Source organism: Erinaceus europaeus, chromosome 8 (assembly GCF_950295315.1).
Source record: "Erinaceus europaeus chromosome 8, mEriEur2.1, whole genome shotgun sequence".
Taxonomy (NCBI): Eukaryota; Metazoa; Chordata; class Mammalia; order Eulipotyphla; family Erinaceidae; genus Erinaceus; species Erinaceus europaeus.
The window spans coordinates 3,419,812-3,443,899 of NC_080169.1; the positions used below are offsets into that span (position 1 = coordinate 3,419,812).

The following is a 24,088-nucleotide window of genomic DNA, read 5'->3' on the forward strand; positions in this document are numbered from 1 at the left end:
GACCTGCTTCACTGCCTGTGAAGTGACTCCCCTGCAGGTGGTGTTAGGTATAGTTTTATGGATCAAGTGAGTGGAGTCTGGAAAAATAAGAATCAACAGTCAATACTTTTGTGGGGTTCATTTTATAACTTACTGTTTTCTTTTGAAGACAAATAATTGGGTTCCTGGTGTGGAGAACCAAACTGATGTTTTAGTTAATGTTCGAATTTTGAAGTTGACTCTGAGAGGAACATACCGGTTTTCTGAACCCCTACTAGCAGCCCTTCCCCCAATTTGGGGAATAAGATTTATTGTGTATTTACAGATATTTTCTGCATTCCATGATGCCTGGTGAGAGAAATGACTTTTATTTTATTTTTTATAAGAACAGAAGGGAGAATGGATCTAAGTCCCGAGTGTACATGGATTCTTTGATTTCTTAACTTCATTATTTGTGAAAGTAGCCTTTCCAGTATGTTCTATATGCTCCAGAGAGTAGCACATCAAAAACTGAAAGAAAGGGTGGAGTTGAATTTCACTCCTTCATTGGGGCTGCTCATCCAATCCTTTTAGCCACTGTTCAGATCCTTACATCAGGGAACACCGAGTGACTCCTACTGAAATGGGGTTTCTGTGATTGCAGTTGAATCTTTCTCTGAATGCTCTGAGTTAACTTCATCCTTTGTGTCAAAGGACTTGCAACTTCTTCCACTGAGATGTTATATCATTGATTCTTGTTCACAATCTAAATGCTTTTATTATCTTTATTTACTAGATAGAGACAGTCAGAAATCGAGAGGGAAATGGGAGATAGAGAGGAAGAGAGATGAAGAGATACCTGCAGCCCTGCTTCACCACTGGCAAAGCTTTCGCCCTGCAGGTGGGGACTGGGGGCTCCAACCCAGGTCCTTGCATATTGTAACGTGTGTGCTCTCAACTAGCCGTGCCAACACCCAGACCCTCTTTTTCACACTCTAGTCCTTTTTGGTACATGCAAATTCTCTTGCATATTCTCAGCCAACACCTACTTTGTAGATGATTTTACTTGGATTTTGAAAGGCAGTTCAGTCCTCACATCCTCTGAGACATATTCTTGGCCTCTGTCTTCATGGTTGCCAGGGTTAATTGATTTCTTGAACTTATTATGATACTGAAATAATCTCTTGTGATTTGTTCTTTCTGTAGACACTGAGTTTCTTGAGGGCAGGTCTCTGTTCTTGTCATCTTGGTTCTTGTAATGAATATGTGAGAAGTATTTGTCGAACTAAACAAGATTTCAGTGTGGGCCCTCTCTCTGTCTGTCTGTGTCTTTCTTGTAGTGTGGGGGTTTTACTTTAAACATAGATTCTCAATGTTACTAACTCTGGTAGACATGTCATCTAAGACTCTGCTTTATGTATCACATGTATTTGGCCTTGTGAGAATGCTTAGCAGTTCTGTGATGAAATTGTTGATGGAACGGTGGGACATGGCTGGCTTTTGTCTTGTTGATGTTTCTCTTGCTGCTCCCTCTAGGACAAAGGAAAGTGTTTGACCTCCCTTTTGGAAGTTGCCTCTTCCGCAGTGATGTTTATGACAACGGGTCTTCATTTCTCTATGACGACTGCACTACTTGCACCTGCAAGGTAAGGGCCTCAAGGGGGTGGTGGTCCCACAATGATAGTGTTTTGGATTTTAGTATTGACAATATGGCTGGGAATATATATATATATATATATATATATATATATATATATATTTGCAATGAGAGCTTTATTAATGCCATTTTATGAATTATATCATGCCCAAGGGAGGTACAATATAAGAACAAATATAAACTTATCCTCATCTTTCCCTGGAATATTCCCCTGGAAGTAAGAACTAACCTATGAAGGACTTTCCTGAGGAACTTTGTGAAATTAAACAAATACACAATGGCTATGTTACCTGGCTCTAGTGATCCGAGATGAATTATTTGACGTTTGGCAATAAAAATGACTTTTTAAAAATTGTTTATTTATTTATTTATTCCCTTTAGTTGCCCTTGTTGTTTTATTGTTGTAGTTACTGTTGTCATTGTTGGATAGGACAGAGAGAAATGGAGAGAGGAGGGGAAGACAGAGAAGGGGAGAGAAAGACAGACACCTGCAGACCTGCTTCACCACCTGTGAAGCGACTCCCCTGCAGGTGGGGAGCCGGGGGGCTCGAACCGGGATCCGTACCCGGTCCTTGTGCTTTGCACCACGTGCGCTTAACCCGCTGCGCTACCACCCGACTCCCAAAAATGACTTTTAAAGATTCAAAAGAAGAGAAAGGCATGGCGTTACAGTTCATCACAGGTAGGCCTAGGAGTTCAGGAAGAAAGTATCCACGAATTGTTGATTGTACCACTTCTTACTTGAGGCATTGCTTATTTTACTTAGAATATGGCCAGACAGCTAATTTCTGGTAAGGAAAGAACCCCCACAGCTCCAGAGTTTTTAGTTCATGCACATTACATATTCATGGGTAGTTCTTACATGACAATTTACTTATTGATTTTCCTGTTTTTCATCATTGCTCACACTTTATCATTGTAAACTGATTTTTCCCTGTAGAAAGCTGTGTGTGTCGGGGGAGTTTGGCTGGGGGTGGGTGGAGACACTAAATCACTGAAACTTTTCCAATGCGGTGGAGACCAGGCACAAGCCTAGGGTTTGCAAATGACAAAACAGTCACACTATCTAGCTGTTTTGCTGTCCCTTACTTTTTAATCAAAGAAGAAAATAATTGGGGCCATGCAGTGGAACACCCGGTTAAGCGTAAAGATGCGGGTTCAAGCCCCTGGTCCCCAACTGCAGGGGGAAAGCTTGTAGGTGGTGAGGCGGGGCTGCAGGTGTCTGTCGCTCTCCCTCTCTTTCTCCTTCTCCCTCCTCAGTTTCTGTCTCTATCCAATGATAAATAAATATTTTTTAAAACATGATATGCAGGGATGACTTTAAGGTGATTGATTAGTAGGTTAACCTCGATAGATCTGTGTACAAGGAGCTTAGAATAATTTATCTTGGTCATGAGGGCTGTTTTTTTTTTTTTCCTCCAGGGTTATTGCTGGGCTCGGTGCCTGCACCATGAATCCACCGCTCTTGGAGGCCATTTTTCATTTTTCCCCCTTTTTGTTGCCCTAGTTGTTGCAGCCTCGTTGCAGTTATTATTGCCATTGTTGACGTTGCTTTGTTGTTGGATAGGACAGAGAGAAATGGAGAGAGGAGGGGAAGACAGAGAGAGAGGGGGAGAGAAAGATAGACACCTGCAGACCTGCTTCACCGCCCGTGAAGCGACTCCCCTGCAGGTGGGGAGCCGGAGGCTCGAACCGGGATCCTTACGCCGGTCCCTGCGCTTTGCGCCATGTGCGCTTAACCCACTGCACCACCGCCCGACTCCCTGTTGTTTTGTTTTGAATAGCTACAGGGCTAGGAAGGAAAGAGAGATTTACTCAGTGTCCTGGATGAGTCAGTAGCTGGGATGAGAGTTCAGAAATTCCTGATGACTAGAGGCCCATCTTGCTAAATTAGCATGCCCTACTTCAGGAGGGGCCTGGGCTAGACTGAGCTGTCTGGTTCCTGGCACTGCACGTTAAATGCTTCTCTGCGAATCATTTCCTGAGGCTTCTAGTCTGTCCTGTGGTTTAGATTAGCAATAGCAGACATACAGATAAATACTCCTGTTTCCCCTAGCCTCTCTACATAGGACTTTTCTTTCCCTCTGGCATTTTCAGAGGTTATAGCTCCTTCCTGCAAATACTGAATCGTTTGGTAAACACATCATATTTCCAGTTCTTTTGATTGCAAGAAAGCCCAGCACTCTATCAAGGAGACTTAATTATATGGGGGTCTTATAGATTGTTTCAGACATGATCGGACAACATGTCCCAATTCTCCCTAGGGAGTATAATGGGCATCTTTCCTTTGACAGACTGTTTTATCAGTAACTCTCCTAGTCATCTTTGGGAAGTTACATACTTGAAGGATGAGGCTACAATCCTTTTAGAAAGTCATCATTGTGCTCTGTCTTCCTGAATCGTGTCTCGCTGACATCTCCATTCAGGGCCGTGACCGGTACAGGAAAGTCCCATAGTTCTCTGAGCTCATCCTGGTTTCAAGTCTCTGTGTTCTCCAACATTTTGCTTCTTCTACTGGCAGTGTCTTCATTTCCTTTAAAAAATTTAATTATCAAATTCCTCTTCACCCGGGGCAGTCTATCTCAGATGTCACCTCTTCCTGACAAGTTTCCCCAATCATCCCTTCTTCTCCTCGACTTCTACTCATTCACTAGTTCAATTTGCCACTTTGTTTCTTTTTTTTTTATTTCTTTATTGGGGAATTAATGGTTTACATTCAGCAGTAAATACAATAGTTTATACATGCATAACATTTCCCAGTTTTCCATATAAGAATACAACCACCACTGGGCCCTCTGTCATCCTTTCTGGACCTGTATTCTCTATATTGCCATTTCTTTGTTATACAGATCTCTTTTCTTTTTCGCTCTGAAATTTTTCATTTTATTTTACTTTTATTTATTCACTTGTTTATTGCTTCCAGTGCTATACTGCTCAGTGATGGCACTATGAATCCACTGCTCCTAGCAGCCATCTTTTTTGTTCTATTGGATAGGACAGAGAGAAATTGAGAGTAGAGGCAGGGACAGAGAGGGAGAGAGACAGAGACAACTGCAAACATGCTTCACCACTCCTGAAGCATCCCCACTAAAGGTGAGGAATGGGGGCTCGAACCCTGGTACTTGTGCAGGTCCATCCACATAGTACTATGTGCTCTTAACTGGGCGCACCACCGCCCGGCCCCCACTGTCAATTTCTTAGGACAGAATTATACAGGTTTACCTCTTTATTTCTTTTGCTTAACGCAGTGCCAATACGATGTGCGTGCTTGTTGACCAAAGTTGCTAACAGTGACATGAGCACTCCTTGGGAAATAGTTGGATGCTTTTGGTTTCAAAATCAGAAATTAAGACATGTGACTTGACTGGATTTTCTTCTCCCTAATGATTTTTGAGTTGATTTATAACGATTTTGATGAGTCTGGTGATTTTATATTCCATTTAAGTGGCACAGAAAACCTGAGTACTTATGATCATATCCTTTGTGATCATGAGGAAGCTGAAGTTCAGATGTTCCATGTACCCACCTGACAAATAGACAGGCAGGTATTATTATCTGTACAACGTTTTTATCAGTGATTTGACAGATATATATATATATTTTTTTACAAAATTGTAAGATTTCAAGTGTAAAATTTAACACCCTGGGAGTCAGGTGGTAGCACAGCGGGTTAAGCGCAGGTGGCGTAAAGCACAAGGACTGGCGTAAGGATCCCGGTTCGAGCCCCCAGATCCCCACCGGCAGGGGAGTCGCTTCACAGGCGGTGAAGCAGGTCTGCAGGTGTCTGTCTTTCTCTCCCCCTCTCTGTCTTCCCCTCCTCTCTCCATTTCTCTCTGTCCTATCCAACAATGATGACATCAACAACAATAATAACTGCAACAATAAAACAACAAAGGCAACAAATGGGAATAAATACATAAATATTTTTTAAAATCTTTAAAAAATGTTTTAAAAAACTAATACCCACCTATAGCATGTGTAAATTGTAATCCAGCCCCACCAGTTCTGTGCCCTCTCCACCCTCTCCAGCTATCACCGTAGCTCTCGGAGCCTAAGAGACAGCATGGTGACCATGATCTTAGCAAACTGATTCATTTTGGTGACCTAGACTTCACCCATGTTGTTGATATAGCAGATATGGTACAACCTTACAAAGAAAAAGTGGCAAAATGTCATTTTGAGATGATTTTGTGGTCGTACTGATCTTAGGTGGCTAACTCAATTGCATTGTAGTAGACAGTACTTGCATAGAAATAACACAGCAGCTAGATAACTGACAGGCTGAATTATAAATCCTGTTTGTGGAAAGAACTTAGAAAAGAGTTCTCTCTCAAAATGTTCTCCTACATTCTGTGTGAGAGGCATGGCCCAATTTTTCTGCAACTGATCCCACAATAGAGGGGGGAAAAAATGACCTATGGGGATATTACTCATCTACTTTGTTCACTTCACTTCTTTCCTCTGCTCAGGTCTTCCATTCAGTTTCACAAATGTCTGGCTCTTATTGTCACTCCAGCTGACAACCTGCACCAGGCGAAATTCCATCTATTTGGCCGGGATTATAGACAAGTTTACTTTTCCTAAGCTACTCTGAAGTTCCCTTCAGTATCTATCTGTCCATAGATTGACATTTCTTTTTTTTTAAAAATATTTATTTTATTGATTTATTCCCTTTTGTTGCCCTTGTTTTATTGTTGTAGTTATTGTTGTTTTTTGTTATTGATGTCATCGTTGTTGGATAGGACAGAGAGAAGTGGAGAGAGGAGGGGAAGACAGAGAGGGGGAGAGAAAGACAGACACCTGCAGACCTGCTTCACCACCTGTGAAGCGACTCCCCTGCAGGTGGGGAGTCAGGGGCTCGAACTGGGATCCTTACGCCTGTCCATTAACGCTTTGCACCATGTGTGCTACCGCCCAGCTCCCAGACTGACATTTCTGTTGATTAACCCATACCTCTTTATATCACAGATGTGTGCTGCTGTCTTAGGCTAAGGGGCACAATTAATGTCAAGCCAATTGTGGTAGAATCCTACATCTCAGTTCTAGCTTTGGGATTGCCAGTTCAATAACTTCAAAAACACTGTGTACACTTCCGATATTTCAGCTTGATCCAATATGCTGTGTGTTTACATTCAGCATTTAGAACGCAGGTTAAAACCATAGGTGAGACCAAAGACAGCATATTTTGTATTTTATTTTAACCAGAGCACTGCTCAGCTCGGGCTTATGGTGGTACAGGGAATTGAACTTTTGGAGCCTCAGGCATGAGAGTCTCTTTGCATAACCACTAGACTATCTCCCCCAACCTCCCTTTTTGTGTCACTGTATTAGGTTGGGGGGTAGTGATTCATAGCACAGCTGTGGACCCACGGGTGCAATTTCTCAGCTCCCCGTGAAGCATGTCTGCTGAACACTTCCAACTTGGGTCCTTTCCCACCACCGTCCGCCGGGACCTTCAAACCCTCTCCACCCTTTTCCCTTCCCTTCTTTCCCCAGAATCCTTTGCTTGGGTGCCACACCTTGAGTCCATACTCCCAGAGGAATAAAGAATGGGAAAGCTATCAGCGGAGGGGATGGGATACAGAGTTCTGGTGGTGGGAATTGCGTGAAGCTGTACCCCTCTTATCCTATGGTTTTGCCAATGTTTCATTTTTATAAATAAAAAAATAAAGAAAAAAGGTTACAAAATGGTGCAAAGGTCAGAAGTAAGGAAGTTGGTAGAACCACAGGCAGCTGGTTCTCCTTCTAGTACGTTCTCTGGGGAGGTGAGAGCAAGCTCGAGCATTCCATTAGGTACTCTCTGAAGTTTGGGAGCTTATGTCCTTCTCCCTCTAGCCTCCTTGCCTTCTAGTCCAGATATAACAGAGCAATTGTATTTCAAAGTCAATGGCTTATTGCAACAAATACATATATATATATATATATATATATATATATATATATATATATATATGTTTAATTTTTAATTTTTCCCTCTCATATTAATTAGATATGAATAGGATCTTTGGTAGGGCTTGAAACTCCTTTTCACTGTCTGGTTTGCCTTTGGACCCAGGACTCCACAGTCATTTGTAAGAAGAAATGTTCCAGTCCTGGTGACTGTGACAAGGGGGAGGACGGCTGTCGTGAGGAGTGTCTCCTGCGCGTGCCCCCAGAGGACATCAAAGTGTGCAAGTTTGGCAACAAGATTTTCCGGGTATGTCTCCATTTCTTGATGCTGATGGGGGCTTCCGGATTATACTGAGTCACGAAAGCTCCAGACAAAATACAGAATGAGTTGGTCCAGATTTTATGTCTGTATTTGCATCTATGTCTATCTGTACATCACTGCCTACGTTTGTTACGTACTTAGTGACAAGTGCACATAAGAACAGAGAAAGCACTGCTGGAGAATTTTTGTGAATCTTATTTACTTATTTATTTACTTATTTATTTATTATTGGATAGAGGCAGAGAGAGAAAGAGACACCTGCAGCCCTGCTTCATCACTGGTGAAGCTCTCCCCCTGCAGGTGGGGACCAGGGGCTTGAATCCAGGTCATTACACACTGTAATGTGTGCGCTTAACTAGGTGAGCCACCGCCTGACCCCTGCAAAACATTATTATTTTGCTTTCACTCTGTAAAATGATTTAAGCTGTAGATCACTTTTGCCTTTTCCATAAGTGATGAAATAGTGATTGAGTTGAGTTGAAGATTCCCCATCCCATCCTGTTCAGTCCCTAGCACAATTATGAACCTTAAATGCCTGGATGTTCTCATTTACCAGAAGACACTCAGCGCCTCTTATCAGGATTCTCATGGCCTGTACCTGGTGCTTAGAGAAGATTTGGGGGCCAGGTGGTGGTGCATCTGGTTAAGTGCAAAAATTACAGTACTCAAGAACTCAGATCCAAGCCCTCAGTCCCCACCTGCAGGGAGAAAGTTTCATGAGTCATGAACCAGGGCTGCAGGGGTCTCTCTGTCTCTCCCCCTCTCTATTTTCCCCGCTGAACATGGGCATTGACAGGTCAATCCATACTCCCAGCCTGTCTCTCTCTTTCCCTGGTGGGGCAGGGCTCTGAGGAAGCAGAGCTCCAGGACACATTAATGGGGTTGTCTGTCCAGGGAAGTCCGATTGGCATCATGGTAGCATCTGGAACCTGAACTTCCCAGTTTTGAAGCAGCCTCCTTGCAGAGCTCAGGTCATGTGTTGTCTCTGAGTCACCATTTTGGCTCCCCCCCCCTACATTGCTTTTTGTTGGCTCTAGTGGGAAGCTGAGTAAGAGCCACTTAAACATCAGGGTATGCTGACTTTGTCCAAGTGCTTCACATTTAGTCTGTTTTTCCCACGGGCAAAGGGAGTCTCTTTCTACCTGAAGGTACTACCTCCTGAAATCCTTTATAACTGAGAAGCTCAGACCCATGACAGAAATAGGAGCTCCTCGGGCATGCCTCACTTTGCTAGATTAGCTGTTACTTGGCAGAACTGGAGGTAGAAGTCTTGACTCTTATGAAGTCAGGATGAAGACATGGCATCACACCCAAGGGGAGTAAAGGAAAGGGCGTCCTTTGTGTTGAAGTTACGTCAGAACTTAGAAACACTCAGAGTCTGCTTTTTTCACCACAGATTCCCACCTGCATGACTCCCTGCCCCCCTTTTTTTAGCTGCATATTTTTCCTTATCTTTCAATCACGGATGAAAACAGGAGAGAAACAGAAAGGATTAGAGTCAGAGAGAGCAGAAACACCAGATAGCTCAACTGATGAAGCTTCTTCTCATGTCTTGCGATCCTAGGTGATGGTGGAGACTCGAACCTAGGGCCTAGAGTATGGCAAAGTGTGCTCTATTAAGCTATCTCTTGGCCCCTCTATTTCTGACTTACATAAATCAGCCTCCGTCTCTTGATGGTGTGAACTTGTTCTCTGATAATGCTGTGTGCACAGTGCTTTCAGGTCTCCTTACAAAGTTTTCCTTAAGGGGCCAGGTGGTGGTGCACCTGGTTGAGCTCACATGTTACCGTGCACAAGGACCCTTGTTGGAGTCACTGGTCCCCACCTGCTGGGGGAAGCTTCACGGGTGGTGAAGCAGTTGCAGGTGTCTCTCTGTCTCTCTCCCTTTCTATCACCCCCTTCCCTCTTGATTTCTGACTGTCTCTATCCAATAAATAAATGATGATAATAACAAATAAATAAAACAATAGTATTTATAAAAATGTTACATAGTTTTCCTTTATAAGAATGAGGCCTGATAGAAATTAAAGAAAGTCATCTTTGAAACATAGGATCCTAGAGACATGCACTGAGTCCTTGAGACAGCCAGGTGATACTCACAACAGACTCAGGTGTTTCCTGCAAAACAAAAGGCGCCTGAGTAAGCGTAGTGCTTAAAATACTTTCTTGAGAATTGAGTAAGAATTGAGTAAGAAGAAGTGGAATCACCACAAAAGAAGAAGAAATAATTGCTGCTTGGATTCAAGTCCAGAAAGCAACCTTGATTGATTTTCAGGCCCAACTCTGTTGCCTGTAATCTCTTCCTTCACAAACAAGGACAGACATCCACAACGAAGTTATACGATTAGTAATTGCAGAGTATATATCCAGTGAGCCAACTAAATTCCTGAAACAGCCTTTCTGAGCTAACAAAAGAGCTCCCCATGGTACCCAGTTTGTTCTAACAGGAGTGTCAGACATGCAAGGACACATGTGATCTTTGTGACTGGGCTCCACAGTTTCACATGACTTGTAGACCAGCCATCTGCCTGGGCATTGGGAATAATTTGAATTGCCCTCTATTCTTTGCATGTCCCTATCCTATGTGTTCTAGAATCATGACACATCTGGGAATAAACTAACCACCTCTGGACATCTCAATTGACTACTGATGCCTGGAAGGACTTAAACCTTTTGACCTATCAAATGGGAAAACTAGACCTTGGTTATTGCATCTGGTATGAAAACTCATGTTTGAGTGTCTCCCAGGGTCATGCTAAGGAAACAGACAAGAAACAATATGCACATATGATCTGGCTAGATGCACAGAAACCATTTTTCTATTTTGGAGAGTGAATACAATACACAGACGCACATGCTGAAATCTGATCTTTGACTTCGATTGGTCAGATGCAGCTAGAAACAGAAGATAGATTTAGTCTGGCTCTGACATCCCTCGCTCCACAGGAAATACTCACCTTGATAAGAAAAAAATCAAAAGTCCCGCCTGTTGAATTAACTCCATTAGCCTCCAGCTGACAGCAGCAACCTGTTTCTGTCCTATAGGATGGAGAGATGTGGTCCTCCGTTAACTGCACCATCTGTGCTTGTGTGAAAGGCAAGACAGAGTGCCGCAAGAAGCAGTGTGTTCCCATCAGCAGCTGTCCTCAGGTACCGTGAAATGCAGTCTGACTTCCTCTTTACTTTAGAATTTGGGAACTACTCTGTGTGACGTGCTCACATGTCCTTTCCTGAACAGAGTCCGGATCCCCAGAGGGTTTCATGCTTCCAAACAGCCAGGTGTCCTTAGCAGAGATTCTCCTTCTCCTGCCCCTTCCCCTCCTCCTTCTCCTCCTTTCTTCACTTCCCCTTCTCTCCCTCCTCCTTTCCCCCTTTACCTACCCTTCCCCTCCCCCTTCTTTTGACAGTTAATTTTGTATCCAGATTCTAGCCATAAGTCTGTCTTGCTCCACTCTCCTATTTCTCACTGAATTTTCCCAGTTCTTTGCTTTCACGTCTCCGACTCCTCCTGCATCTGCTCCCTGGATTCAGTCACTGGGTTTTCCATCAGCATCAGAACCATCCAGTGGATTTCTTACTTTCTCTCAAATCAGACAAAACAAGTTGCCCTTAGTCATTCAAAGTGATGTGATTGCTCCTTAGGAAATCCCCAGGGCATTTCTCCTGCTTGTCAGGAGCCTGCTTTACACTTTCTGTCTGTTGTTTTGTTTTGCATTGACAATCTCCAATATCTCCAGTATCAACCTAGTAGCCCCAGATGGAAATAAGCATGCATGTGGAAATACCTCTTTTCAGAAACCTTTAGTTCCACAATCTTTTTTTTTTTTTTTTTACGTGTGTGTGTGTGTGTGTGTGTGTGTGAGAGAGAGAGAGAGAGAGAGAGAGAGAGAGAGAGAGAGAGGCTGGATAGAGATAGAAACTGAGAGGAGAAAGGGAGTTGGGGGGGAGAGAGAGACAGAGATGTCTGCAGCCCTTTTCCACTACTCGTGAAGCTTCCCCCCTGCAGGTGGAGGCCTGGGGCTTGAACCTGGGTCTTTGTGCACTGTAATGTGTGTGCTCAATCAGGTGCACCACCACCTGGCCCCAGCAGCCAGTATCTTCTAAAGTGGGAGCTTTATTGAATTCACCTCGGTGACTTGACAGCTTTCAAGATCTTATGAATATGGAGAAAATGTCAACCCTATTCCATATCTTTCAGTGAATGAAAAAAAAATGCCTATATATTCAGAACAAGTTCTGTTTTCTCTGGTATAGACAGCTTTTCATTCTATTCACATCTGTTATTATTATAAACAAAAGTTGCTGTTTTTACTTGAGTGCCAAATAAGACACACACACACACACACACACACACACACACACACACTCTCTCTCTCACACTCACACACTCACTCACACACACACACACACACAAAAACACGAAACCAAAAAAGCAGCTGTTGCTATTGCACAACTGGATATGGGGGGGGGGTGAGGTAGAAAGAGGGAAAACCCTAATTAGTCTTCCTTTAAAAAGCTTCAGACATAAAACTGAAAACCTCCCATGAAAAAAGGGGAGAGAGAGAGAGAGAGAGGGAGGGAGGAAGGGAGGGAGAAAGAGGGAGAGAGGCAGAGAGAGAGAGAGACGGAAATATAATAAGTAGGCTTGAGCATGGTCTGCTTATAAATATTCATTGGGAAATGGGATCACATTATTTCTACCAGTCCTCAGGGGAACCCTCACTGCTAATGAACTCTTACAGCACATGTTAGTAATAATGGGCTTCCTTATTCTACAAGACAAAAACAGGGGGCTGCGCCAGCCTGGTGGCTCAAATAACTGGCCTTAGCAGGCCAGCCGCGGTGGGCTTTCAGCTTCTCCTGAGTCCAGCCCTTCGGGGCAGGGTTGAGAGCTTTCACTGTGCACAAGGTCGGCGTTCTAGGTCACGAGCCTCTCGCTAGCTTTAGTGTTTCTTTGTGGCTGGCGTTTGGGCTAGGGTCCACTTTCCCTTCGCTCAGAAGCCTTTCTCATACCTGGGCTCCTCGGAGCTTGTCTGTGCTGTGCCCACTTCCTGCCTCAGGTTCACATTCCTGTTTCTAGGCATCTTTCCAGCCAATCATCAGCTTCACACTTTCCCTCCTGAGGGGCTGGTACAGGGACTTTGGAAGATAAGTTAATTTTACTATGGAAATCTTGTTAAAAATTTACTTCCCCTCTGTTTCATTGCTTGAGAGGCTAGGGGAGGAAGAAGGAAAGAAAGAAAGAAAAAAAAAAGAGGGGGAGGAGAGGAGGGGGAGGGAAGGAAGGAAGAAAGGATGAAGCAAAGAAAGAAATAGATCATCTCTATTTCTAGAGAAAGAAGGATTTTTTCTTTTTTTAAAATTTTTATTGTTGCCCTTGTTATCTTTTTATTGTTGTTGTTATTGATGTTGTCATTGTTAGATAGGACAAAGAGAAATGGAGAGAAGAGGGGAAGACAGAGAGGGGGAGAGAAAGACAGACACCTGCAGAGCTGCTTCACCGCCTGTAAAGCAGGTGGGGAGCTGGGGGCTCGACCCGGGATCCTTATGCCTGTCCTTGCGCTTTGCGCCATGTGCGCTTAACCTGCTGCACTACCATCCAACTCCCAAAAAGAAGGATTTTATGAGTATAATATATAGATATCTATTTAGCAGTGACATTCTGCAAGCCCAGCTCTCTAACCCCTCCTACCTGGGGTACTGGCCTGGCCTGGCCCGTCCCTCTGGGCATGCCCACTTCTTTCCTGTGCTTATTCACACCTTCCTTTTTTCATGTCTATCCAAACTGGCTTACCTTTTCCTCTGGGACCAAAACTTCGGGGTTCTCCAGCCTTCCTCCCCCCAAAGCTTCCTCATTTCCTTTAATCCCTTTCTCATCCATTCCTTGGCCTGGGGGCATCTGCCCTTTACTGGTTTGCCTTCATGGTGCTTCTCCACTGTTCCTGCCACAGGGAGGGGACAGCCAGGCTGCACTGCCCCGGACCCTGCTTCTTCTCTGCCACCCACCTTTTGGCTGAAGGCTGCTTTTGGCTGAAGGCTGGATGAGAGATGAAGGGGCAGGGTTTCACCCTGGGCCAGGGCTTGAAGAATTTGAGTTAACTGAAATAAAAGACTGAATTTGGAAGAAAAAAAAAAGATTTTATGGTTGAGTTCCATTTCTGCTTTCCCTGCAAGACCCCCAGAGACAAAGGAGTGTCTTTGTAAGAAAGGCTACGAAGGACAGAGTGGGGACAGAATGCTTAGAGATTGTCACCTCGCCACAGCTATCAGCTGTTGGCTACTGATACGGGAGGGCTAACGCCACTCTGTACCAGGCTGCCCCTTCCCTGACCTGGTTGCTCTTGACTCCCTTTCTATTGATGAAGTCACAGTGTGTCCAGAGCTCCCCAGTGACACCCTGACTCAGGAGCTCAGACTTCCTGGCTTGCACTGACTGATTTCCACACAAGTGACATCACCGGCCCCTCCCCCTTGTTTTGCAAAGGAGGGAGATGGTGATTTTTGATGATGTGTAGATGCAATGTCTCTATCATCTATTATCTATCTATATGCTGTTTGATAGGGATGGACAGAGAGAGAAAGAGAAAGAAAAGCAGCCTGTGGGAGATGGGTTTTTGGGGTTATGCATAGAGGAAATTTGTAATTACACTTATGTTTCTTGTGATCTTGAATTGAACCAGGTCTGCTTCACTGGGGTCTAGAACCTCCTTGAAGTCATCATTCCTTGAACACTGAAGCCAAAGACTCTTGTACCTAATGAACCAGACATGATTTATACTAGTGTTTCAACTATTAATCAGAAATGTTTAGTCAGCATGGCTTCTTTTTTTTTTGCTAAACAATCAAAAGGTTTTCTGTGTTTTTTTTTTTTTTTTTTTTTTGGTTTTGTCACCAGTTTTACCACTTGGTGCATAAACAGCAACTCCTCTGCTTCTTATATCAAATAGTTCTTCTTGCTTTTATTACAGAGACAGAAACAGGGCCAGCTGGTGGTGCACCTGGCTGAGCGCACACGTTACAGTGCACAAGGACCCAGGTTCAAGCCCCTGGTCCCCACCTGCAGGGAAAAATCTTCACCAGTGGTGAATCAGGGCTGCAGGCATCTCTGTCTCTTTCCCTCTCTCTACCCCCTCCTTTCTCATTTATCTCTTTCTATTCAATAATAAATAAAAATATAATAGAGACAGAAATATAGAGTAGAAGAAAGGGAGAAAAAAAAGAGAGAAAGTGAGGGCAAGCCACTTGCAACCCTCCTGCACCACTCATGAAGCTTCCTCACTGCTGATGCAAGCCAGGGGCTTGAACTTAGTCCTCCAGTAAGGTAGTGCTTGTGCGTGTGCTCATATGTTGTACTGGGCGCATCACTACTCAGCCCTGAGCACCGAAATCTTGACACACTGACCAGTAGTAAAATATATATATATATATAGATGTGGGGCCAGTTGGTGGCACACTTGATTAACTGCACACATTACAGTGCTCAAGGACCCAGGTTTAAGCCCCTGGTCCCCCCTTGAAGTGCAGAAAGCTTCCTGAGTGGTGAAGCAGGGCTGCTGGTTGTGTTTCTTTCCCTCTCTATCTCCCCCTCCCCTCTCAATTTCTCTGTCTCTATCTAATAAATAAATAAATAAATATTTTAAAAGGGGGGGTGTTGTACTTGGTTGAGCGCACATGTTACAGTGCACAAGGACCAGGGTTTGAGCCCGCAGTCCCCATCTGGAGGGGGAAAGCTTTGCAAGTGGTGAAACAGGGGTGCAGGTGTCTCTCTGTCTCTCTCCCTCTCTAACTCCCCTTCTCTTCTCAATATGTGGCTTTCTCTGTCTAATAAATAAATAATTAAAAATAAATAAATAAAAGAAATGTGGGGGCTGACTGTAGTGCAGTGGGTTATTCACACATGGCTCAAAATGCAAGGACCAGCATAAGGTTCCCCCTGAAGCCCCGACTCCCCCCCCTGCTGGAGGGTCGCTTCATAAGCGGTGAAGCAGGTCTGCAGGTGTCTATTTTTATCTCCCCCTCTCTGTCTTCACTTCCTCTCTGTTGATTTCTCTCTTTCCTATCTAACAACAGCAACAGCAACAACAAGGGCAAAAAAAAAAAAAGATGTATAGTAACTGAACAGTGTGGTCTAGACACACATCTTAGGCTACTTCTCTGTGGTATCTGTTTCCTGTAAACAGGGCTTAGGGGTGCCTGCATTTGCACAGTAGTTATAAAGCTTCAATGAGAAGTATAAAGAATGTATTTGTTTTAGTGAGTTGCAGAAACTCAATGAATAGTAAATCCCCTCAAAGATAAAAGGTGAAACAAATTCTTAGTGAAACAAGCATGTCCTTTGGGTTTGTTTTATATTTATTTTCCCTTTTGCTGCCCTTGCTTTTTATTGTTGTTGTGGTTATTGTTGTTAGTGATGTCCTTATTGTTGGATAGGACACAGAGAAATGGAGAGAGAAAGACAGACACCTGCAGACCTGCTTCACCGCCTGTGAAGCGACTCCCCTGCAGGTGGGGAGCCGGGGCTCGAACCGGGATCCTTACGCCGGTCCCTGCGCCTCATGCCACATGTGCTTAACCTGTTGCACTACGCCCAGCTCCCGTCCTTTGGGGTTTTATGGAATTAAGTTTGACTTTGAGTTCTACCATTTACACACAGCATTAGTTTCTTCACCTGTCAAAAGAAGAATCTCTCCAAAAGCTGTTGTGCACCTCGATTTGTGATCATAATAACACAAAGTCTAAGAATGAAACCCTAGTGTCTCCTAGAGAGTAGCCTGGGGGATCCTTGCCCCTCACAGCATAAGGGACTACCTAATAGAATGCCCCTTCTATAGTAAATGCTCACTAAATGGTCATTTCTGTCCACATTTGTTTCTCTGCTACTTAGAAGATAAAACCATACCATTTTCAAGATGAACCCCCAGAATGTGCTTCCTCCTCTAAATCTCATGCATGAACAAATTGAAAGAAATACATGACAGGAAATTACACTTTCCAGAAAGCTAATGGAAAAGTATTCAGCATATCAAACCTTGCAACATTATTGGCTTTGACTGCGTAACAATGACTTCAAATGATAGAACACTGCTGTCTGACTGAATTTGATTTACAGATATCACCCATAGACAGGCCCAGATGAGCTTGATTCACAGAGATCACCCATAGACAGGCCCAGATGAGCTTGATTCACAGAGATCACCCATAGACAGGCCCAGATGAGCTTGATTCACAGAGATCACCCATAGACAGGCCCAGATGAGCTTGATTCACAGAGATCACCCATAAACAGGCCCAGATGAACTTGATTTACAGAGATCACTCATAGACAGGCCCAGATGAGCTTGATTCACAGAGATCACCCATAGACAGGCCCAGATGAACTTGATTCACAGAGATCACCCATAGACAGGCCCAGATGAACTTGATTTACAGAGATCACCCATAGACAGGCCCAGATGAGCTTGATTCACAGAGATCACCCATAGACAGGCCCAGATGAGCTTGATTCACAGAGATCACCCATAGACAGGCCCAGATGAACTTGATTTACAGAGATCACTCATAGACAGGCCCAGATGAGCTTGATTCACAGAGATCACCCATAGACAGGCCCAGATGAACTTGATTCACAGAGATCACCCATAGACAGGCCCAGATGAGCTTGATTTACAGAGATCACCCATAGACAGGCCCAGATGAGCTTGATTTACAGAGATCACCCATAGACAGGCCCAGATGAACTTGATTTACAGAGATCACCCATAGACAGGCCCAGATGAACTTGATTTACAGAGATCACCCATAGACAGGCCCAGATGAGCTTGATTCACAGAGATCACCCATAGACAGGCCCAGATGAACTTGATTCACAGAGATCACCCATAGACAGGCCCAGATGAGCTTGATTTACAGAGATCACCCATAGACAGGCCCAGATGAACTTGATTTACAGAGATCACCCATAGACAGGCCCAGATGAGCTTGGGTTACAGAGATCACCCATAGACAGACCCAGATGAGCTTGATTCACAGAGATCACCCATAGACAGGCCCAGATGAGCTTGATTCACAGAGATCACCCATAGACAGGCCCAGATGAGCTTGATTCACAGAGATCACCCATAGACAGGCCCAGATGAACTTGATTTACAGAGATCACCCATAGACAGGCCCAGATGAACTTGATTTACAGAGATCACCCATAGACAGGCCCAGATGAGCTTGATTCACAGAGATCACCCATAGACAGGCCCAGATGAGCTTGGGTTACAGAGATCACCCATAGACAGACCCAGATGAGCTTGATTCACAGAGATCACCCATAGACAGGCCCAGATGAGCTTGATTCACAGAGATCACCCATAGACAGGCCCAGATGAGCTTGATTCACAGAGATCACCCATAGACAGGCCCAGATGAACTTGATTCACAGAGATCACCCATAGACAGGCCCAGATGAGCTTGATTCACAGAGATCACCCATAGACAGGCCCAGATGAACTTGATTTACAGAGATCACCCATAGACAGGCCCAGATGAGCTTGGGTTACAGAGATCACCCATAGACAGACCCAGATGAGCTTGATTCACAGAGATCACCCATAGACAGGCCCAGATGAGCTTGGGTTACAGATATCACCCATAGATAGGCCAAGATGAGCTTGGGTTACAGATTTTTTTGGGAGGGGTAGGGGGGTTCTTCTATCAAGCAGCTGACATGTGGCCAGAAACGTCCCATTTTTATGTGTGTGCACTTGGTCTCTAGAGGGCTAGGTTTGGAGATTGTTGAGAAAAAGGTTGAGTCCAGACCATCTCCATCTTCTCTCCACCTGAGAAAAATCACACTGAGCAGTCTATTCTGTATAACATTTCTCAGAGGATAAAAACAGGAATGTGTTCTGAATGACTTTGCCTAGCCTTAGAACCTGATACTTGAAACTTTATTTTCACCGCCATCATCATCAACATCTGGGCCTTAAGTTCAAATACAACTTGGACTGGTTGCATTGTTTCATCTGATATTAGGTTTACAAAGATGTGTCCTCAGCAGACCCTGTCTCTTAACACTAACATTGTATTTGTTTTTCTTCTGAATTAGGGTAAAATCCTCAACAGAAAAGGATGCTGTCCTATTTGCACTGAAAGTAAGTTCATTCCTTTGCAAATGTGGTGGTAAATTTTGCCTTAGCTTTTTTAAAAAATTATTTATTGGGGGATTAATGGTTTACAGTCGACATTACAATACAATAGTTTGTACATGTATAAGATTTCCACATAACAATACAACCCTCACTAGGTCCTCCTCTGCCATCATGTTCCAGGACCTGAACCGCGCCCCCCCCCCCCCAAGTATTTTACTTAGGTGCAGTGCACCAACTTTACCAACTGCGTTAGCTTTTTATCAAAGTACGGTGGAGGTGGTGGAGTGGATCTGCAGGTTTTATTTCTGCAGGTATAGCATAGAATCTCCCGCCTCCCTGTATACATTCAGTCATGTGTAAGCCTCTGGCAAGACCATGATTGAGACAAACGTAAATGTTTCCTTTGGAATCTGTTGTTAGGGGAAGAGAATGGGTGGTTTGGTGTGTTTTTTTACAAGAGACCAGATAACTTCATGTGCCTTTCATCTGGTAATAGTGTTTGCAGTCTTGGTGGCTAAGATAATGATATTCAGTGAAATCCAATAATAGGCCTACTCTGGGATGGGTTTTCCTTCTGTCATGAAACTAAACAGCTGTGCTTACTTCCTCTTCCCTCAACCCACTCGACCTCCTTACTCTCCCACCTGGGTATATGCAACCATTTCATCTCGACCCAGTTTTGCTAATGGTGAAGATAAACTAAGAGGCCATTGTTTTGCCAACCTGTTGTTTGTTTGTCTTTGATCAGGCACCAACCACTCAGCTGTGGGCTTTGCTTATGTCTGGGATCAGATCGAGAGCCTCTCACAAGCAAGGACCGTGTGCTGCTAGTACAGTTTCTCCCAACTGAGTTATTGAAGGTTCTTTTCAATACTGTGTTTTCATTTTTTTAAATTTTATTTATTAAGTAGAGCTAGAGAGAAACTGAGAAGGGAGATGTGCAAGAGAAGGAAAGAGACAGAGAGACCTGTAGCCCTGCTTCACCACTGGTGAAGCTTTCCCCCCTTCAGGTGGGGCAGGGGCTTGAACCCAGGTCCTTGTGTGCTGGGCTGGCTTCACGGGTGGAGACAGACGACCAGGGACTCATGGCTGAGCTGTATGCAGTATCTCTTTATTCATGCAGAACGCAGCACAATCTAAGCCAAGCTAAGCTAAACTCAACTAAACTAAAAACACAATCTTATATGTACTGGCCAAGTAGGGCGGAAACAGGACGTGACGTAGAGAGGGTGGAGCGAAAAGAGATTGGTGCAAATCAGGGTGTGACAAGGAGAGGGGGCGGAGCAGGCGAGAATTCTACCACTGAACCACCAATGCCCTGGAGGGAGGGTGGTGCTTAGTTAATAGTGGTTTATGTAAATAGACCGCAGCTTTAAGTGGGATCAAACCAATGCCATGCAGGCATGCGGGTGCTTAGTTAACAGTGGTTACGTAAACAGAATATAGTGTTAAGCAGGGGGGATTAAACCAATGAAACAGAAGGGGTTTTTAGAAGCAGAATTAGAAGCATACCAACACTTGCGCACTATAATGTGTGCACTTAACCAGGTGCGCCACCGCCTGGCCCCGATGCTGCTTATTCTGAATGCTGTCTGAGGCTGCATTCTCATCACACAGACAGAATATTGCAACAGGTGCTTTCTCCTCCCAGCTGTAGACATATGCCTAAATCTGTTAGCAAGTCCCCTGTGGTTCTTCTCCAAATCACTGCCTTTATTAGTGCTTTCAAGTGTTGATTGAAAGAAGGGTGTTAGGAATGTCACTGTCACTGAAGTTCCTGCCTGTGATAAACAGGATTAACAAAGCAATGAAGCCTATTAGAAAGTGTTTAGGAAGCTTATCGTGCTTAGAGAAGCAGGCTCTGATGACAGTTGAAGCAGCTTTCATGTGGGAACATGTTTATTCCACTTGTCAAAAACTGGAGGTTCTGTTACTAAGAGTTACCCTGTCTCTGTGTTATTGTGTAATTATTTTATTGATTTATTTTGGACTACTCAGCTTTGACTTATGCTAGTGTTGGAGATCGAACATGGGTCTTCAGAGCCTTAGGCGTGAAAGTCTTTTACATAACCATTGTGCTATCTTCCCAGCCCCCTTTTTTTGTTTGTTTTCACAACCGATACATGGGTTCAATTATATCTATTTATCCCTCTACTGATTTAACATAGGCAATATACCATATGTAGATATACTATTGACAATATCTACATATAGTGCATTGTCTATAATAATATATTTTATATTATAATCATATGAGTATGTAGTTATGTCTCACTATTTTTAGATAGAACGCTATTTAATAATTACACATTGTATACTGAATAAAATCACTGCCTATATAAATGAAAATTAAATCATAGATTTAAGAAAATAACTTTTCTTAAAAATGAAGCGAGTACCAGTTACCAGTCAAGCGTGACTTAGAGGAGTCCAAGGTACTGCAGACAGAAGAATGAACTCGGACTAACATACCAGTTGGTTTCAAGACATGTGCACAGATTCTTGCACTTGATCTTTCTCCTAGAGACTTCATTTTCCTTTGGGGGAACTACTTAAGGATGGTTCAGAGGCTGTCTTCACCTGAATTCCTGTCTGGCCAAGCATGAAAGAGCCTAAACTGATGAAGTTTTTCCCTGTATGTTGTTAATGGAGATGTTTGCCGTTCTCTGGAAAATATCTCCTAGCGGAACCAGAGACAGACTTAAAGGAAACTCTTAGAAAGTTGTAACTATTGTAATATCTGTTGCAACCTAAGCATGGATAGGCTAACTTGCTGTGAGTCAGAACCACCGCATGTGAGCTCAATAAAACCAGACCAGCGCGTTTATATGCAAGGGCCTGTGTTAGAGCCCCGGCTCTCCACCTGCAGGGGGACTCTTCACTAGCGGTGAAGCAGGTCTGTAGGTGTTTATCACTCTCTCTCCTCCTCTCCATCTCGTACTCCCTTCTCAATTTCTCTCTGTCCTGTTCAGTTCAAAAAAGGGAGGGGGCTCCAGGAGCTGTGAATTCGGATTTGTAGTTATGGTTACAGCTCTAACTGTGGTGGCAGAAAAAAAAAGTTAAGATTATTATTGTGAATAGCTACTTTCTATTGTTGGTTTATTCATGATGGACTGGTCTTTGGTTATCAGGAAAGAAAGGGAAGCAGAGAAGAAAGGTCATTACAAAATCAAGCCAAATGTTATACCATCTATCTGAAATACTAGATTATGGAAAAGAAACGTGGTGGGTTCATGCCTAGTGTCACTAAGAAAGGCAGTTGACAAAGGAGAAAACCGCCAGCTGGAGGGGTCCCAGGCAGACCATAGACTGAGATCACCTGCACTGAGCAGGTCTGGGCTGGGAGGAGCCCGGGCATGTGGTTCTTGCTCCAGATCTAAATGAGATCATCAGATGGCGAATTCTCCATTTCCTTTGGTGTTCTTTCCATCTGTTTACTCTCTTTTGTTTCCCAGCAATTCTTCCATCAATGCCATAAAACACATCCTATTTGGCTAGACGTTTTTGCTCAGATTGAGTGAAGAATTGGAGTGACTTTTATTTTTTCAAAACCAGAGAACGACTCAGTTCAGTTCTGGCTGATGGTAGTGCCTGGGACTGAACCTGGCACCTCAGAACTTAAACTTGAAAATCTTTTTGTGCAACCACTACTCTTAATGCCCTGACTTCTTTTTTTCTCTTTAATTTCAGAACATATCCATGTGGACTTTTCTGGTGTCTTACAGGGGCAACCTGACATCTACTAATTTGAAATTTCTTTGTCATTAAATGCAGGATCCAGAGCAAACTCTTATTTCTCAATTATAAAAGCTCTTTCGATGCGTGGATTTTTCAAGCAGATAAAGTGTTAAAGATGACTTTAGGCAACTGTTTTCTGTAGCCAGACAAGTAAGTGAATTCTATCTTCTTCAAACAAGATCACACACAAACAGACACACCCCACTGGTAACTACAATTTTCAACTCTGGTGTAATAGTTTAACATAAAGTTTTCATTAAAGTTTTTGTCTTGTGGACTTTAGTATGTCTTGCAGTCTTTCCGGCTTATACCCAGCAACACTCGCAGTGTTGGCAGATGTCAGCAAATGAATCACCCCTGGACGAGAGCCGCTGGGAGTTTTTGTAGGGTGATTTGCTCAGGTGAATTCAGAAATCGGCGCTCGTGGTGCTAGTAGCAGTCACTTATCTGATTAGGTGAAGCAAAAGAGTAAAATGAGGTTGTTGGGATAGTGTATGAGAAAATGCCAGGGCAGAAGTCTCTGAACTTGAGAAGACTCCCGTGCCTGGCCTTGACGTCTTTACTCCCCTAAGCAGTATCCCCTCCCGGGTCCACCCATTTTGTTCCAAATGACACAACCTCACCCTTTGTGACTGTGCAGTAGTGGTTTGTACCCCACAACTTGTTGACCTAGCCGTCTATTCTGGGCAGTCAGGCTATTTCTATACTTCGGCTAATCTGAAGAGTGTATCTATGAGCAATATTCTTTTGAATTAGTTCTTCCATGTCCTTTGGATCTATGTCTAGGAGCAGAATTGCTGGATAATGGGGAAATTGAGTCTTCATTTCTGTATGTGCTCTCTGTTCTGTCTGCACTCGTTTGCATTCCCTCACCAGTGTAGCAGAGTTCCTTGTTCTCCACGTCCTCACAATACTCCTTGTTCCTTGTTTTGTTGATCAAGACCGTTCTCACTAATGTGAGCTAGTGTCTCATTGTGGTCTCAATTTGCACTTCTCTAATCTAAGTGATGTGGAACATTTAGTCTTATGTCTGTGGCACCTGATGCTTCTTCCTTCCATCTGAGCTGTATCCGAGAGTGAGGGAAATCCCTGTTGGCCTAGACTGAGCTTCCTGAGGCTGAGATGCACGGGCCAACAAGGGCACTGTCTCTAGTGCATGTAGCCCTTGCTCCATGTGGATTATTATCTTCCTGTGTGTTAGGGAACGTGGGGTAGGGTTTTTACCTGATCACCCAATAGAGACCTGAATCAGATAAATTATTTTCTAGCAAGATGTCTGTTTGCAGACATGATAATAATTCTGACAAAGTTTTCACTGCTAAGAAGTGTGTGTGTGTTTGCATATATATGTGTGTGTGTGTGTGTGTGTGTGTGTGTGTGTGTGTG

At 43.7% G+C, this 24,088-nt stretch overlaps 1 protein-coding gene across 1 annotated transcript in view; it reads left to right on the plus strand.

The window, feature by feature from the left end:
* The window catches only part of BMPER (BMP binding endothelial regulator), a 292,909-nt gene that overhangs the window by 168,912 nt on the left and 99,909 nt on the right, over window positions 1-24,088 (plus strand). Inside the window, exons 12-15 of the mRNA XM_060195832.1 lie at window positions 1,495-1,604; window positions 7,671-7,811; window positions 10,872-10,976; window positions 18,922-18,967. Coding sequence (XP_060051815.1) covers window positions 1,495-1,604; window positions 7,671-7,811; window positions 10,872-10,976; window positions 18,922-18,967 — 402 coding nt within the window. The remainder of the gene's footprint in view (window positions 1-1,494; window positions 1,605-7,670; window positions 7,812-10,871; window positions 10,977-18,921; window positions 18,968-24,088) is intronic.